General features: G+C 38.9%; 1 protein-coding gene and 2 pseudogenes across 1 annotated transcript; 2 read left to right on the forward strand and 1 right to left on the reverse strand.

The window, feature by feature from the left end:
• The first annotated feature begins 287 nt into the window (after positions 1 to 287).
• On the forward strand, positions 288 to 1,594 carry LOC136282548 (uncharacterized; annotated as a pseudogene).
• Positions 1,595 to 2,161: 567 nt separating this feature from the next.
• Positions 2,162 to 5,123, forward strand: LOC136282549 (uncharacterized; annotated as a pseudogene).
• Positions 5,124 to 5,306: 183 nt separating this feature from the next.
• On the reverse strand, positions 5,307 to 6,178 carry LOC136282550 (uncharacterized; the record flags this gene model as incomplete). Its single annotated transcript, XM_066170207.1, has 1 exon — positions 5,307 to 6,178. A coding segment is annotated over one exon (663 nt), but the record flags the coding sequence as incomplete, so codon positions are not given.
• Between the last annotated feature and the right edge of the window lie 7,869 nt (positions 6,179 to 14,047).

The raw sequence follows: 14,047 nt of genomic DNA on the forward strand, positions 1-14,047 counted from the left end.
CTTACTATAAATGCTTACAATTTTTCAAAATGCCACTAAAACTTAAAGGCACAGGAACATTACCTGTGCATTAAACGAAAGTTTGTTAATATTCTCCATCGAAAAGTGAAGTTAAGAATCGCCCTATAATGCAATGCGATCCTAATTTTTGGTATATTGGTACGTCATATATGTATAATACGTTGTGCGATTCTCGACAATTTTGGTCTTCTTATTAATCCAATCAGGGGGGATAGCTTTGTGAAGAGAAATACAATCATTACGTATTTATTCACAAACAAGAAACAATGTCTCAGCGACTTTTGAAATGTACTATCTGCGGCGGCGACCACTCAATTTTTCATTGTATCAACAAGTGTGTTGTCTGTTCTTGTGATAACCGGCAATGTTCTTGTCCAGCTCAGCCACCTCAAAAAAGAAGAGGAAGGCCCTCCAGAGCAATCAACAGCCTGAAGATAAGCCGAGCTACCAAGGGCTTAAAAAAAGTACGACACTTTGGTGAAAGACCACGTGGGGGTGGGCCAGTCCTTCCAAAACCAACAACCGCAGAATCAAGAGCTTGCTGCCGAGTTGGAGGAACAAGAAAAAGATGCGGAGGTGTAAATGCGTGACTTTCAAACTTGCGTGACATTTGCGTTACAGTTGGCCTTTGTGCCATTTGATTCCTTTAAATAGTTTTTCTCTCCCGCTTTCATTAATCGCCTGTTCATGTTCGGTGTTCATTCAAAGTTAATTTCTAAAGTGTGATTTCAAGCCACCGGCGTATAGGGACTGATATGTGAGTTGTTTTCGCTTGTTTTGTTGTTTATCTCGTTTCGCGCAAGCTCTTTCGTCTTTATTTGTATATATATATCTTGTGTTTGCCGTAGCTCTTGGTTCACTTATTAGTTCCTTTATTATGTTAGATTCATTTACGCTGTTAAGTCGCCACGTCTTTAATTGAATACAATCTATTATATAAGTCCCTTTTTTAATTCGTTTACAGTTTACGAGATTGATTAAAGTTATGTCCCTGTAACATATCCCCTGGATTTGGTTGGCATTTTTCTCCGGTCACGATTTTCTTGGCATTTCATCGAGCCTTGATGTTCATTTGCCGCAACAGGAGGAGTTGGCCAATCTAGTGCAAACAAAGTCAGAGGCCATCAAGACTCTGCAAACTAAGTTGGTGGATGCCAAAAGGACTATTGCCGAGCTCAAGGCCAAGCTTAAGACTCTGCGCCAATGCACAGCTGACAAACCTCAGCAGCAACCTCAACAGAAAGACGCCACTCGCACCAGCACCCACAGTCTGGCCACAACCCACACAAGATACTAGAGGGTGCTACAAATCCTTAGGGAAAACAACTGTAGCATGGTAAATGCATTTTGGCTGGCCGGTTGCCCCCGCCAGCACCCTCGGAGACCTCATCGCCATCGCTGAATTACGAATTCTAGATGAGCGTGAATTCGAATTGGCATCACGAGAAATATGCGTGGGCTCTGTTAAAGACCTATAAACAGTCTGCTGGAGAAGACTTCGGCGACACCTGTGAACGTGCGACGAGATGGACAGCTGTTGCCATTCAAATTCGATGATCGATTTTACAATTAAAGTTGTCTCTCCTAACACACAAATGGCTCTTTTAGGAGCCACCAATAAAAATAAGTCATAACAGCGTGAACTGATTTACTTGAGACCGAGCAAAATTCAGAGGGGTGTTGGGACAAAGTTAAAAATCCTAAATGGCGAATGAACCGAGAATCAAAGCGAGTGTTGGAAGAGAAATTGCCTAGAAATTGTGCTGAACTAACATAAAAGAGCCAGCGACTATTGAGGGTGGGTTGGTCGACAGTTGGCCAACTGCCAACTGTCGGCCAACAGATCGCCGAGAGTCGGGCACCAGACTGCCAACAGTCGGCCAACTGTCGGTGAGGGGAGCTGTTCTTCACAATTGCCGAGTTCTCAGTGATTAGAATGCCTCTAAAACCAAACAATGAATATTGTTGTCAGCTCATTACCTTAAATAAGATTTTAAGGTTTTTTGGAATTAGATATGAAGGAGCATTCTCATCCTCAATAGATAATTATTCTTTTTATGTATTCTTGGTTTTCACGTGACGTCACGGCATATGTAAATTAGGCGTCCGCCATATTGGTGTCGCAAAAGCTTATTAGCATATGTCAAAATGCAGTGTTTTGGTGCATGATTCTTTAAAAGTATGTCGCGTGATTTGGACAAAATTTCTGAAAACATCAAAAAGGAAGAAAAAAAAGGAAGATATTTGCAATATACCTTTAAGCAACTATGTTAAAAGACTAGAGCCACATGTTAAACAAAGGTATTTATCACTCGTGGGGATCGATCCCGCTACATTGATCGACGCAAAGTTAGATCCACAATGTTTACCACCCATAGAAGTTACAGATCCCCTGTGCTATTTGGTTATCGATACGAGTTATTACACAAAGAAACAGTTCAAAGCTTTCAAAAGCTTGGAGGCCTACAGATGGTCAGATGGTTTCGGGTTTTATTTCCAGTGTTGAAGGCAAAGTCATAGGTGAAAAATTCGTGGTGATCGGAAAGGTGAGACATTCTCAACGAATGAATGAGCGACCATTTGCAGTTTGGATTATTACTAATAAGGAGGGAACCGTGTTATCAGCCCACTGCCTTGGTTGTAAAGCTGGACTAGCTGAGACTTGTTCACATATTGCAAGTATTTTATTTCATATCGAAGCTTCAACGAGAATTAATGAAACGCTGGCATGTACGCAAGTAAAGTGCACGTGGTTGTTACGGACATATGTGAGTGAGGTTCCTTATGCAAGGGTCAAAGATATCAACTTCAAGTCGGCGAAAAAGTTGAAAGATAACTTAGATGCCTGTATTGAGGGACTATCAGCAAACTCTCCACCTTCCTTATCAGCACCTTGCACTACAAAGAAAGCTAAGGTCTCGACAGAACGGGTTACATCTGGAGGAACTGAGCTTAAACATTTGCTTGCCAAAATAAATGAGTGCAAGTTCAAACCTGTTGCCTTAAGCTTGATTGAACCCTATTCTGAACAGTTTATCATGAAAAGTAGAAGTATCCCAACCATTTCTGACCTTTTTGATCCATGTAATTTTGACTTGTCATATCCAGAACTCCTAGAAAAGTGTGAAAATATTGATCTGACTATTTCAGAATCACTGGTAGAATTAATTGAGCAAGACACCAGGGAACAGGCTAAAGGAAATGCATTTTTCAGGCACAGAGCTGGGCGCATTGGTGCATCTCTGAGTTGGGCAGTAGCTCATACTAACCCTGCTATGCCATCACAATCCTTAATCAAGTCCATCTCATATCCTGATCTGTTCAAAGTTACTACTAAAGCAATCATTCATGGCCGTAAGAATGAGAGTGCTGCAGTGAATGCTTATACTAAGACTATGCTAGAGACTCACAGAGATCTGAAAGTTGAACAATGTGGTATGATAGTGGATAAACAGCACCCCTGGATAAATGCTACTCCAGATTTTTTGGTATCATGTTCATGCTGTGGGAATGGTTGTGGAGAAGTCAAATGCCCTTACAACATTGAAAACTGTGACCTTGAAAGTTATGTGGAAAAGAAGAATTCATGTCTTGAAAAGGTCAATGGAAAGGTACAGCTCAAGAGAAATCACCAGTACTTTTTTCAAATACAGCAACAGTTGTTTATCACAGACTCTCAGTATTGTGACTTTGTTGTGTGCTCTTTTGACAATAACAATCAAACAAAGTTTTTCTTGGAGAGAATTTACAAGGACATTTCACACTGGGAATCAGTTCTTCCAAAACTCACCAAAGTGTGGAGATCTTGTATCCTACCTGAAATCTTAGGAAGATGGTACACTAGGAAGCATAAAATTGCTGCACCTGTACCAGCAGGTGATATAAAGCCTGTTTGCTACTGCAGAAAACCCAAACCAGAAGAAAGCACAGTGCCTTGTCAAAACCCCAAGTGCCCATTCATTGAGTTTCACCTCTCATGTTTAGGGATATCTGATCCCTTACCCAAAGTATGGTACTGTCCAAGCTGCCAGTTACTTCCAGAATGTAAGAAAGCCAAGAGAGTTACTAAGATCAAGCCTGATTGTCAAAAGAACCCTGATTTCGATGAAGCAATGAAATTACAGTCCATTTGTGTTTGCAAAGCTAAACCTGTTGTAGGGGAAAAGCTGCTGAAATGTCATAGTCAGTGTCAGAGTGGGAAATTTTTCCATCTGAAATGTCTAAACTAAAAGAGGATGCCCAATAACAGCAAGCTATATTGGGTCTGCAAAAATTGCAAAGTGAAGAAAAAACCTGCAGACAAGTCTTCATTAACTATCCCTACCACATGTTCTTCTTATACCACCAGTACTACATGTACTGTCAATAATCCATCAGCTTCAGTTGTGTCTGGAACTGAATATGAAAGTGACGAGGACATAGAAATACCCTGTGTGACTGAAAGCAGAACAGCTTCTGAATCCTTTGAAGATCTACATGAAAATGAGTCAAATAGATACTGTACTGGAGATGAATATGAAAGTGATGAGGACTTAAAAATAATCTGTGTGACTAAAGGTGTAGCTAACAGAATTGCATCTTTTGGAGATCTAGATGAGCATGACTATGACATTATCTCATCTCCTGATGACTGGTTGGATTGCAAAATAATACAGGCAGCACAAATATGCATCAAGAAAGTAAATCCTTTCATTGAGGGTTTTCAAAGACCAACTCTTGGAAGAGTAAGGAACTTTGACATAATGACCAGTGACTTTGTTCAAATCTTACACACAGGTAATTCACATTGGGTGTGCATTAGTTCTATTGGTTGCACATCAGTATGTGTTAATTTGTACGACAGTCTGTACAATGACATTATTGATGATGAAGTTGAGCAGCAAGTTAAAGATCTGCTACCAGATAACTTTGTTGGCATTGAAGTTGTACCAGTGCAGCAACAAATGAATGGCAGTGACTGTGGCGTTTTTGCAGTAGCATTTGCAACATGCCTTGTGTTTGAACTCAACCCTTCAGATTTTATGTTTGACATCCCAAGAATGAGACCACATTTACTTGAATGTTTGAGAGCTGGTGAAATCAAAGTTTTTCCACATTTTTAAATACATTTTACACAAAAAATGTTGTTTTGTTGTTTCATGCTAATCTCAAGAGTAGCAGTCATTAAAAAAAAATCCAAGAAGAATAATGAACTCAAGCTATTTTAAGCAGCTGTGCTCAATAAACAGTCCTTACTGCCCCCTGCAGTCATATAATTTCTGTAAATATATGAAATATCACAGCACAAATGAAATGTTGTCATTGTTGTCGATCCTTCTTGTAATGGAAGTATATTTTTTTAAATTATTGATCTTACACAGTGCTCATTCCCAGTCACTTGCTCTCTTTTCATGGGGTTATAATATTTCTTAAATTATACACAGACTCTCCACCCCATCATATCATTTCATTAGCTACAATATATGACTATAATAGTACTGTATGAAGTATGGAGCTAATCAAATGGTACAATGGGTGGACACAGGTTTACAAGAGCTGAACATACTTTAATAATTCTGTCAATAATTGGTATTTCATCCTGTCCATTGTCATTGTTCAAGAAATCAGTGGGAAGAGTACTTTGAAGAATAGTATACTTGCGACGCAGCAAACCAATCACCCTCTCAACATGTATCCGTACACTTGCTAGAGCTCTTTTTTTTTCCACATCAATAGGATCCAGCTGTTCCCTCCCTTTCGTGTAGGCTGGTATCACGAGTCTTGCCTGTTTGAGAGCAACACTTTCTGTGATTGTGAAACCCCGGTCTGCCATAACCATGTCACCTGGCAAAAGTTTTTCAAGAATGCCACAGTTTTCTGTCAAGAACTTATCAGAGGTACGTCCTCCCCATGCCTCTGACACAAAGGAAATAGCTCCTTGGGGAGAAATACCAATCAGTACTTTGATAGTATTGTGATGCTTGTAGGATGAAAATGTCTGAGCTCGAGCTAACAAGTTTGTAGGCTTATCAATAAAAATCTCAAAACAGTCAATAACAACAGTGACTTTGGTTCCAAAGGCTTGTTGGAAACAAAGAGGCATTGTCTTCCATAGCTGGTGTCTTTCAGGCCAGTAAATAAGTGGGGACAATATGGCGGCGTAGCAACCGTTGTCAAGGTATAGGTCACGTGGGTGAAAACCAAGAATATATTATTTTCCATAGATGTGATTTTCCTCGGCTTTAAGGTGAGACCTTCAACAGACTTGTGTTGTCCAAAAACCATTGGTGGTAAGCAGAAAGTGAATAATTTTTGTCATATATTTTTAAATTTTATATTTTATTAACTGACCTTATCTTTGTCCTGTTTTAATATACCAGAAGCTGGTTTATCCAAAGTTTACACCAATCATTGTGTGGGAGCTACTGCCATCACTCTCAGCTTCAAGGCCAGGATTTCAATAGGCCACTTTGTGGCCATTTCAGGACACCAAAGTGAGCAGTCTCGTGATCTACAACTCTCATCATTCGACCTTTTAACTCCACAAATGCAGCCAAATCTTTTGAGAGCCTTGCCTACTTCCATCAACATCCATAGCCAGAAATCAGAAGTTTCTCAGCAATTGATGCCGTTCCAGACCAAACAAGTGACGACAAAATAGCTCTCTCAAATTTGTTTTACTCTGAATTTCAGAATGAGATCAAAGGATGGTTTTCTACTTTCATCTCACACTTTCCTCATGATTGAACAATGGCACTAATTGTTTACAGATACAAAGCTCAGAAACAGCTTTTTTTGGTGAATTTCAGGAAACGTGATTACATTTACTTTGATTGCATTGATGAGTAAGGTCGTACCACAGGTTGTGCAATGGCTGGCTTTTACACAATTGTTTCTTTTATTTTCTGGTCAAGTAAGGCTATACAAACATTTTTGGTTCAATAAAAGGGAACTCTTTCGATAATTGCCAGGAGCATCCACCATTTGTCATCCCTGAAATTGCAAAGGTGTTGCCTAAAATGTAATATTTACATCTGAGTGATAACTCTTAGATGCCAGCTTGCGACTCTGCTTAGACAGATACACTATACCAACTAAGACCATTCCAAGCAAGGTTGACAGCCAATTTGTCTCACTGTTATAACCCCAATAGCAAGCAGGCAATGGAAGAAGCAAGGATGAAGTATAAAGGGGTACACTTCTCTCAAACAGTATATGCCACTGATATCCATCAAACGTCTAATGAAAAGGTGGAATAGAGCTGATAGTTACTCCGGATACTAAGATAACTTTGACATTGACACACGACATCATGATATCATTGTGGAGAAGGGTCTGATTAACCTGTCGTTAGTCGCCTCTGCCTAGGAATCAGGGGAAAGTGGTAAAAATGATTAAATACCTCAAAAAAACTTTTCATTAAAGTGATGCTAAACTGTGGAGCTCACTTTCTTTAAGCATTTGACTATGCTAATCTTTACTTTCATTTAAAACCAAAATTAACTATCGCGACTGCACATTGATATTTTGGTTATTTTTATTAATTTGTTTACATTTTACCTTGTTTGCTTGTATTGCATGCCATTAAAAGTGACTTTAAATAAAATGGTTGAGTTGTGAGATACAGTCTTCTTATTGTGGTGTAGTGTTTTATATGACACAGCTAAATTAGAGTAGATATTGTAGATTAGATTATCACTTAATGTATTTTAATACTTTTGAGGTACTTCTTAAGATATAGTTTTTTAGATTTTACTTGTTTCCATTTTTTCCTTTATATACAGCCTTAATGTCTTATTTTAGGCCACTTCCACTCAGTTATGAATATACCTCCACCTGGAACTGAGAAATCTTTCCAGAGCAACCTGGCGACAAATGGCAAAAGACAGGCTACTTATTACACAATGGTCGTGTCACCATGTGGAAGCTAAGCCAAGGACGTAAACAATGTAAGCTTCAAAATCGCATGGAAATGACTTTTCTAGAATATCAGGCATTGTTATCGCCATGCTAAAGCCTGAATCTAAGACTAATTGAGGATGAGTTACTGCATAAGTGCTTACATGGCAAGAAACAGGATCAAAACAGATCTCTGAGTGGGATGGCGTGGCTGAGAAATTCAAAAGAAATTAACATTGGAAGTGATACATTTCAATATTGGCGCAGTTGCTGTTGTTAAGCTTATCCAAGCCCTAGACATCCCTCTTTGGAAATATACTGAAGAGGGTTACAGGCTTCAAAATCTGCTTAGTGCAGATGTAGTGCAACATAAAAGCAAGTACCAAGAGGAGATGAAAAATGATCAGAGGCCACAGAATAGGGTTAGGGTTAGGGTTAGGGTTAGGGTTAGGGTTGGGGTTAGGGTTAGGGTTGGGGTTAGGGTTAGGGTGAGGGGTTAGGGTTGGGGTTAGGGTTAGGGTGAGGGGTTAGGGTTGGGGTTAGGGTTAGGGTTAGGGTGAGGGGTTAGGGTTGGGGTTAGGGTTAGGGTTAGGGTTGGGGCTAGGAGTAGGGTTGGGGCTAGGGGTAGGGTGTAGGGTTAGGGTTCAAGGTTAGGGTTAGGGTTAGGATTGGGGCTAGGGGTTGGGTTGGGGCTAGGGGTTGGGTTGGGGCTAGGGGTTGGGTTGGGGCTAGGGGTAGGTTGCAGGGTTTGGGTTCAAGGTTAGGGTTTGGGTTAGGGTTAGGGTTTAGTGTTGAGGGTGAGGGTGAGGGTTAGGGTTGGGGTTAGGGTTAGGGTTAGGGCTTAGGGTTTGGGGTTTGGGGTTTGGGGTTTGGGGTTTGGGGTTTGGGGTTTGGGGTTTGGGGTTTGGGGTTTAGGGTTTAGGGTTAGGGTTTAGGGTTAGGGTTAGGGTAGTTCATTTAGCAAGGTTGCTTTATGAGCAATGTTTGTTTGTTTATTAAACCTAATATTACAGATGAACAGTTCTTTGAAGTTGATAGCAACTTGGGGCATATGCTTTTTTTCACCCCTGAATGGTCTCCCAAATACTTCAGAAAATGGGCAAAAGTAGTCTCTTAGCACACAGAGCAGCTATTCCAGAAGTATCACCAAGAACGAAAGTGAAAATAGAGGAGTGAGAGGTAAAGCATGTTGAGCTTAAGTATCGCCAAAAACCAAATAATTGAAAATAGAGGTGTGAGAGGTAAGGCATATGATCTGAGGTAACTTTCGGAGAACAGCTTCTATTAGTGGAAAGCAAGTGAAGATGATTCAAAGTTAGATTGCATATGAACTGATAGTTTCCTCAATAACCAAGGGAGGGAAGTATGACAATGTTACAAACAAAAGAGGTTATGCAAAACCTAGAGAAATCATCTTAAGATACAGCTCTGACTATGAAAGAAGTTGAAATACTATTTTCCCTTTCAACAGATATTATCATATACAACTTTTACAAGTATGCTAGAGACCATTTCTAGCACCTATCAACTCACAAACAATCTCAGCTTAGGTCTGGACAGGACGGATTTGTGTACAACTGGTTGTTCCACAAGAGCCCAAACACTCTCAAGATGGAGAAGGAATGTTTTGCTTCTTATGCAAGCAACAAAAAATTGTCACGCCACACCCTGTGAACAGTTTATGAGATGATCCAGCGACACAAAGATTCCATTGAGTCTGAAATACAGGGAAAAGTCTTTATATTTTGTTACCAAAAACTGTGAACTCCACATTTCATTTAAAAAAAAAAAGTGTAGGAAAAGAAACTCCACAGAAATGACCTCATGTTTAAGGCATATAGGGCAGCATACTGGCTTGTCAAAGAGAAAGTCTGAAATCCAAATTTCTCATCATTGGCTAATCTGCAAACATTGTTTGGTTTTCATGAGAATTTCCAGTACTCAGCACAGAGTTCCATTGGGGTAATATTTTTCGTAATTAGCAGCTCTTTTGATGACAACTTGTTGGGGGAAGGTATAGAGAGCAAATTGCTCTGGTCTTTTAACTGCTAAGGTCAAAGATGTATCTTTCCTGGGAACAAAACAGAGAACATTGAAACACGTTCATTGCGGATTGAAATGTTCTGAAAAACTACACTAAGCCAATGCAAAAAGCAACTTGACCCTTCTCACAACTCAAAGAAAACACGCTCTGTCTAAAGGTGAAAGACTGTAGCTCTCTGCTTTCTAATAGTGCAACACTGATAACTGTCACCAAATCCACTGTCACCTCACTGCACTGTTTGTGCCACAAGCTTGCATCAAAGTACAACAACAGCTTTCATCAAAAATTGGCAATGGGTGGGCTTTGTCAGATGACAAGTTTTGTGGCAAGAGGCAACATCAGAGGGTCCATTTAGGTAGCATGTGTGCAAGACAACTAGATTCTGCTATTAAGGTTCTCTGCCACTGCTTGAACTTTCGAATTTAATGAGGTAATAACAAGAAAAGGAATGGTAATAAAATTATGAGAAATAACCAAAATTAAATTTAACTTTTTTTGGTCCACCATTCTTTACCAACACCTTTTGAAAGATTTATAAGCCCTCAGAGCATTAAAAGAATACAGCAGCCATACAGTGACATTATGACCACCATTGTCACCATCAAAATTTCACAATAGCTAAAAGGGAAGAGATGAGAAGCAGAGACCATTTAAAGTATTAACAGTTTGTTACTTTCACTCAAGTTTCATCTTCTCAGTTACTGATTTAATTGAAATATATCTCTAGCAAAACAACTGTGAAATTTCTTCAACAACAGTTACACAAAGCTAATTATTGAAAGGAAAATTCTGACAGATTAAAGTAATACTTTCTGAGTTTTGTCAAGAGAGGCTTGTGTTGCTGATTTTAAAACATGTACAAACAACCACAGTTACTAATTTAACACATCAGACTACAGAACAATTAAGGAAAGTAACAAAAATGTATTGCTGCACAGTCTAGCAAGTTTATAATATAAGTACCTCCAACATCATGAATGTATCCTAACTAAAGTATCTGTGCATCTCTAATGATGCAGTCTGTTAAACAACAGTCTATTGACATGTTGCTAGGTGGATGTATCTATTTACCACTCAGTTTTATCTCATTTGATCTTTCCAAATTTTTTCACAATACAAGGAGAGAGGAAAACACAAAGCTACCAAAACTAGGTTTTTGTAGAATAAGGAAGGCCATATGAACCACCACCACAAGCTCAGCCTGTTAAAAGGAATACGTTATCCATGACCCATGCTCAACTTTTTGACATAGTTGTCAGTACGGTGAACTGCCTCAATTTGGGAAGAAAATTTGGATAGGATCAGATGCATAACAGAAGTGCGATTAATCATCAATTCCAACCTCACCCTAAATACTATACAAACAACTGACTACACTATAATGGTTTGGTTAGTTTTTGTCATCATTGAAGAATCTCTGCGAGCACTATTACCCAAAGTGCTTATGCCAAACCTTGCTATCATCTGAGCAATGTAAATTTTAAGTTCCTAACTTGTAAACTTGGTCTAACCAACTCTTTAGCAAATTATAATGGTTGATTTGCCTAATTGATGATTTATTTACAAATTCTGAATCCAGAGAGGATTAAAAAACATTTAAATACCCCCCCTTTGGTGTGTAACAAGAGTATTTGTGTAATCAATGCGAACATTACCAGGAGAAGGGCAGACCAGAATATTTTACTTTTTGTCAATATAAAGAGCAAACATTCGACTCTCCTGTTTCTTATGTCAACACCTGGTCTTCTTATTCTTCACCTTCGACCATGAGTTCAAATCAGTCAAAAATCTGCACTGGCCGAGAAGGGAAGAGCATATGCCAACAAATCGCCAGGACTGCCAAGAGAACAACTAACAAGTCACGAGGCTCGACAAAAAGGCATTTGAAAGCTCAAGACTTCAGAAACACACAAGCTGAGAGAACCCAACTAAACGGGTAAATTTGACAGCTGAAAGGTAAAACAATTCCTTATTCACCACCAACCTCGTTTTTCCAAGTTAAAGTTCAAGAGTTTAAGAATTCAGATATCACTTCTAATGTTATTGTAAAGACTTTACTCTTGTCAACAACTGACCAAGTATTCACATACCTAATTAAACTGTTTACATTCAAGCAAAAGATACCTGTCTATTTAAAGAAATCCAAGAAGCATTAATGCTATGTTTTAGGAAGTGTGTAAACAAACTTTTATGCTAGTATTATATGCAGATAGTAGTATATAATGCCTCCTAAAATAGATTTTTTAACACTTATCGCAAAAAGAGACAGCACAATAGCTTCATTGAATGACTTATTTGAATTCCATGTGTTTTACCAAGTTGAACCAAGTTTGAGTAGTCTTGAAAATGTATAGAAACATGTTAAATATAAATAGAGAAGTGTTAAATAGCAGCAAGACACAATTGCTGACAGACTTACTGAATCAGCGTCAGAAGAATTACAAACAAAGAATCAAGTAGTTGGTGATGAAGCCAAAGCTAAGTTTTTAAAATACGCAGAGCGATTTGCAATTTATCAGAAATCGTTTGTGATTTTAAAGCTGCTGTTTAAATAGGAAGTGCTTAAAGCAATGGCATCAGTAATAACAAAAATGACCGATGTTTTGAGTTTGCAAAAGTACACAGGCTAGAGAAATTGTCAGTTCCCACGTGGGATGGTGTTAGAAAATCTTACACAACTTAGGAGCACGAATTTCAGTATTGAATAAATAAGTGCAAACAAGACAAAGATTAACAATTGCAAAGGCTTCAGAAAGCGGTTCCTAAAAACTGTTTTGGTTGGAGTAAGTAAGTAAGGCAAAATGATTGAGCAGGCGTGGAAAATTCTCAATACCAAATTTGGAGATCAAAGGAAATTAATGGATACACCCTTAAGTGAAATTACAAATCTCCAGCCAGTAAAGTGCAACTCGAAATTGCTTTGTCACTATGTGGCTAGAATTCTTGGTTTCATAAACAGCATGGATCAAATGGCTGCGCAGTGACAAATGCCTCAGAAGCACCTTTTGTAATGTCTCAGCTTTTATCAAAGTTAGATCCAAAACATAACATTGAGTTTGGCTAAGAAATTTATTTCTCAGCCAAAAATGAGAAATGCATTGAGTGGTTGGATTACCAGAGGAGAGAAAGCCTATGGTTCAGCCATATTCCTCAGATGGAAACTTACAGATGGCAGTTATTACTGCATACTGCACGTGGTTAAAGCATTTGTTGCCCCTTCAAAGAAAAAGTCAGTACCGTGCTTGGAGTTGACGGGGTGCCTCTCAATTGCAAGATTATACATTACATGTAAAGAAGCACTAGAATTTGCTGAAAGAAGCACTAGAATTTGCTGAAAGAAGCACTAGAATTTGCAAGAGAGAGTTCTGGATTCATTCTCAGACCATTTTAAACTTCTCCAAGAAAGTTCAAATTGTTTATCTTGGTAAGAGTAGCTGAAATCCAGGAAACAATGGGCTCTGAAGCGTGTAAATATATCAGATCCGATCATAATCCTACTGACGTCCTGATGAGAGGAACTCGGCTAGAATAGTTGAAGACCTGGTATGAAGGTCTTCCATTACTGAAATGCCTAGAAGAAGAATCACCCAGGTTTAAAGAGAATCCTAATGGATTTGGTGAAGAATTGTCAGAGGAAATGAAGCCGCTCAACAACTTCAAAGCTGTGAACACCCTAAAACAAGTAGATTGCTCAGCTACATCAACGGAGTCAAAAGGTAACCCTATTTTGGAATATTTGATGAAATCTTGTTTGACGTTCGCCAAGGCAAGGAAAACTTTGGCCAACGTTCTACGATTCACCAACAGCACAAGATTGAAAGTAAAAAAGAGACACCATTTTACAGAAGAATTGAGAGAATCTAAACTGTGGTTATTCAAATGGAGTTAACAGACAATCAATTTATATACTGTAGACAAGAAGCTGATTCCAGCATCAGATGAACAAGGTGTGTTATGTGCACATAGGCGACTAGAGAACATCGGATCGTTACCAGATGAGATGCATAATCCCATTATCCTTCCAAGGTCATCAATTAATACTCTTGAAACACCTTTACTAAAAGCAAGCACATTGCAGTTACAAAAGTCTCATCTATGAATCAA

Source organism: Pocillopora verrucosa, chromosome 7 (assembly GCF_036669915.1).
Source record: "Pocillopora verrucosa isolate sample1 chromosome 7, ASM3666991v2, whole genome shotgun sequence".
NCBI lineage: Eukaryota > Metazoa > Cnidaria > Anthozoa > Scleractinia > Pocilloporidae > Pocillopora > Pocillopora verrucosa.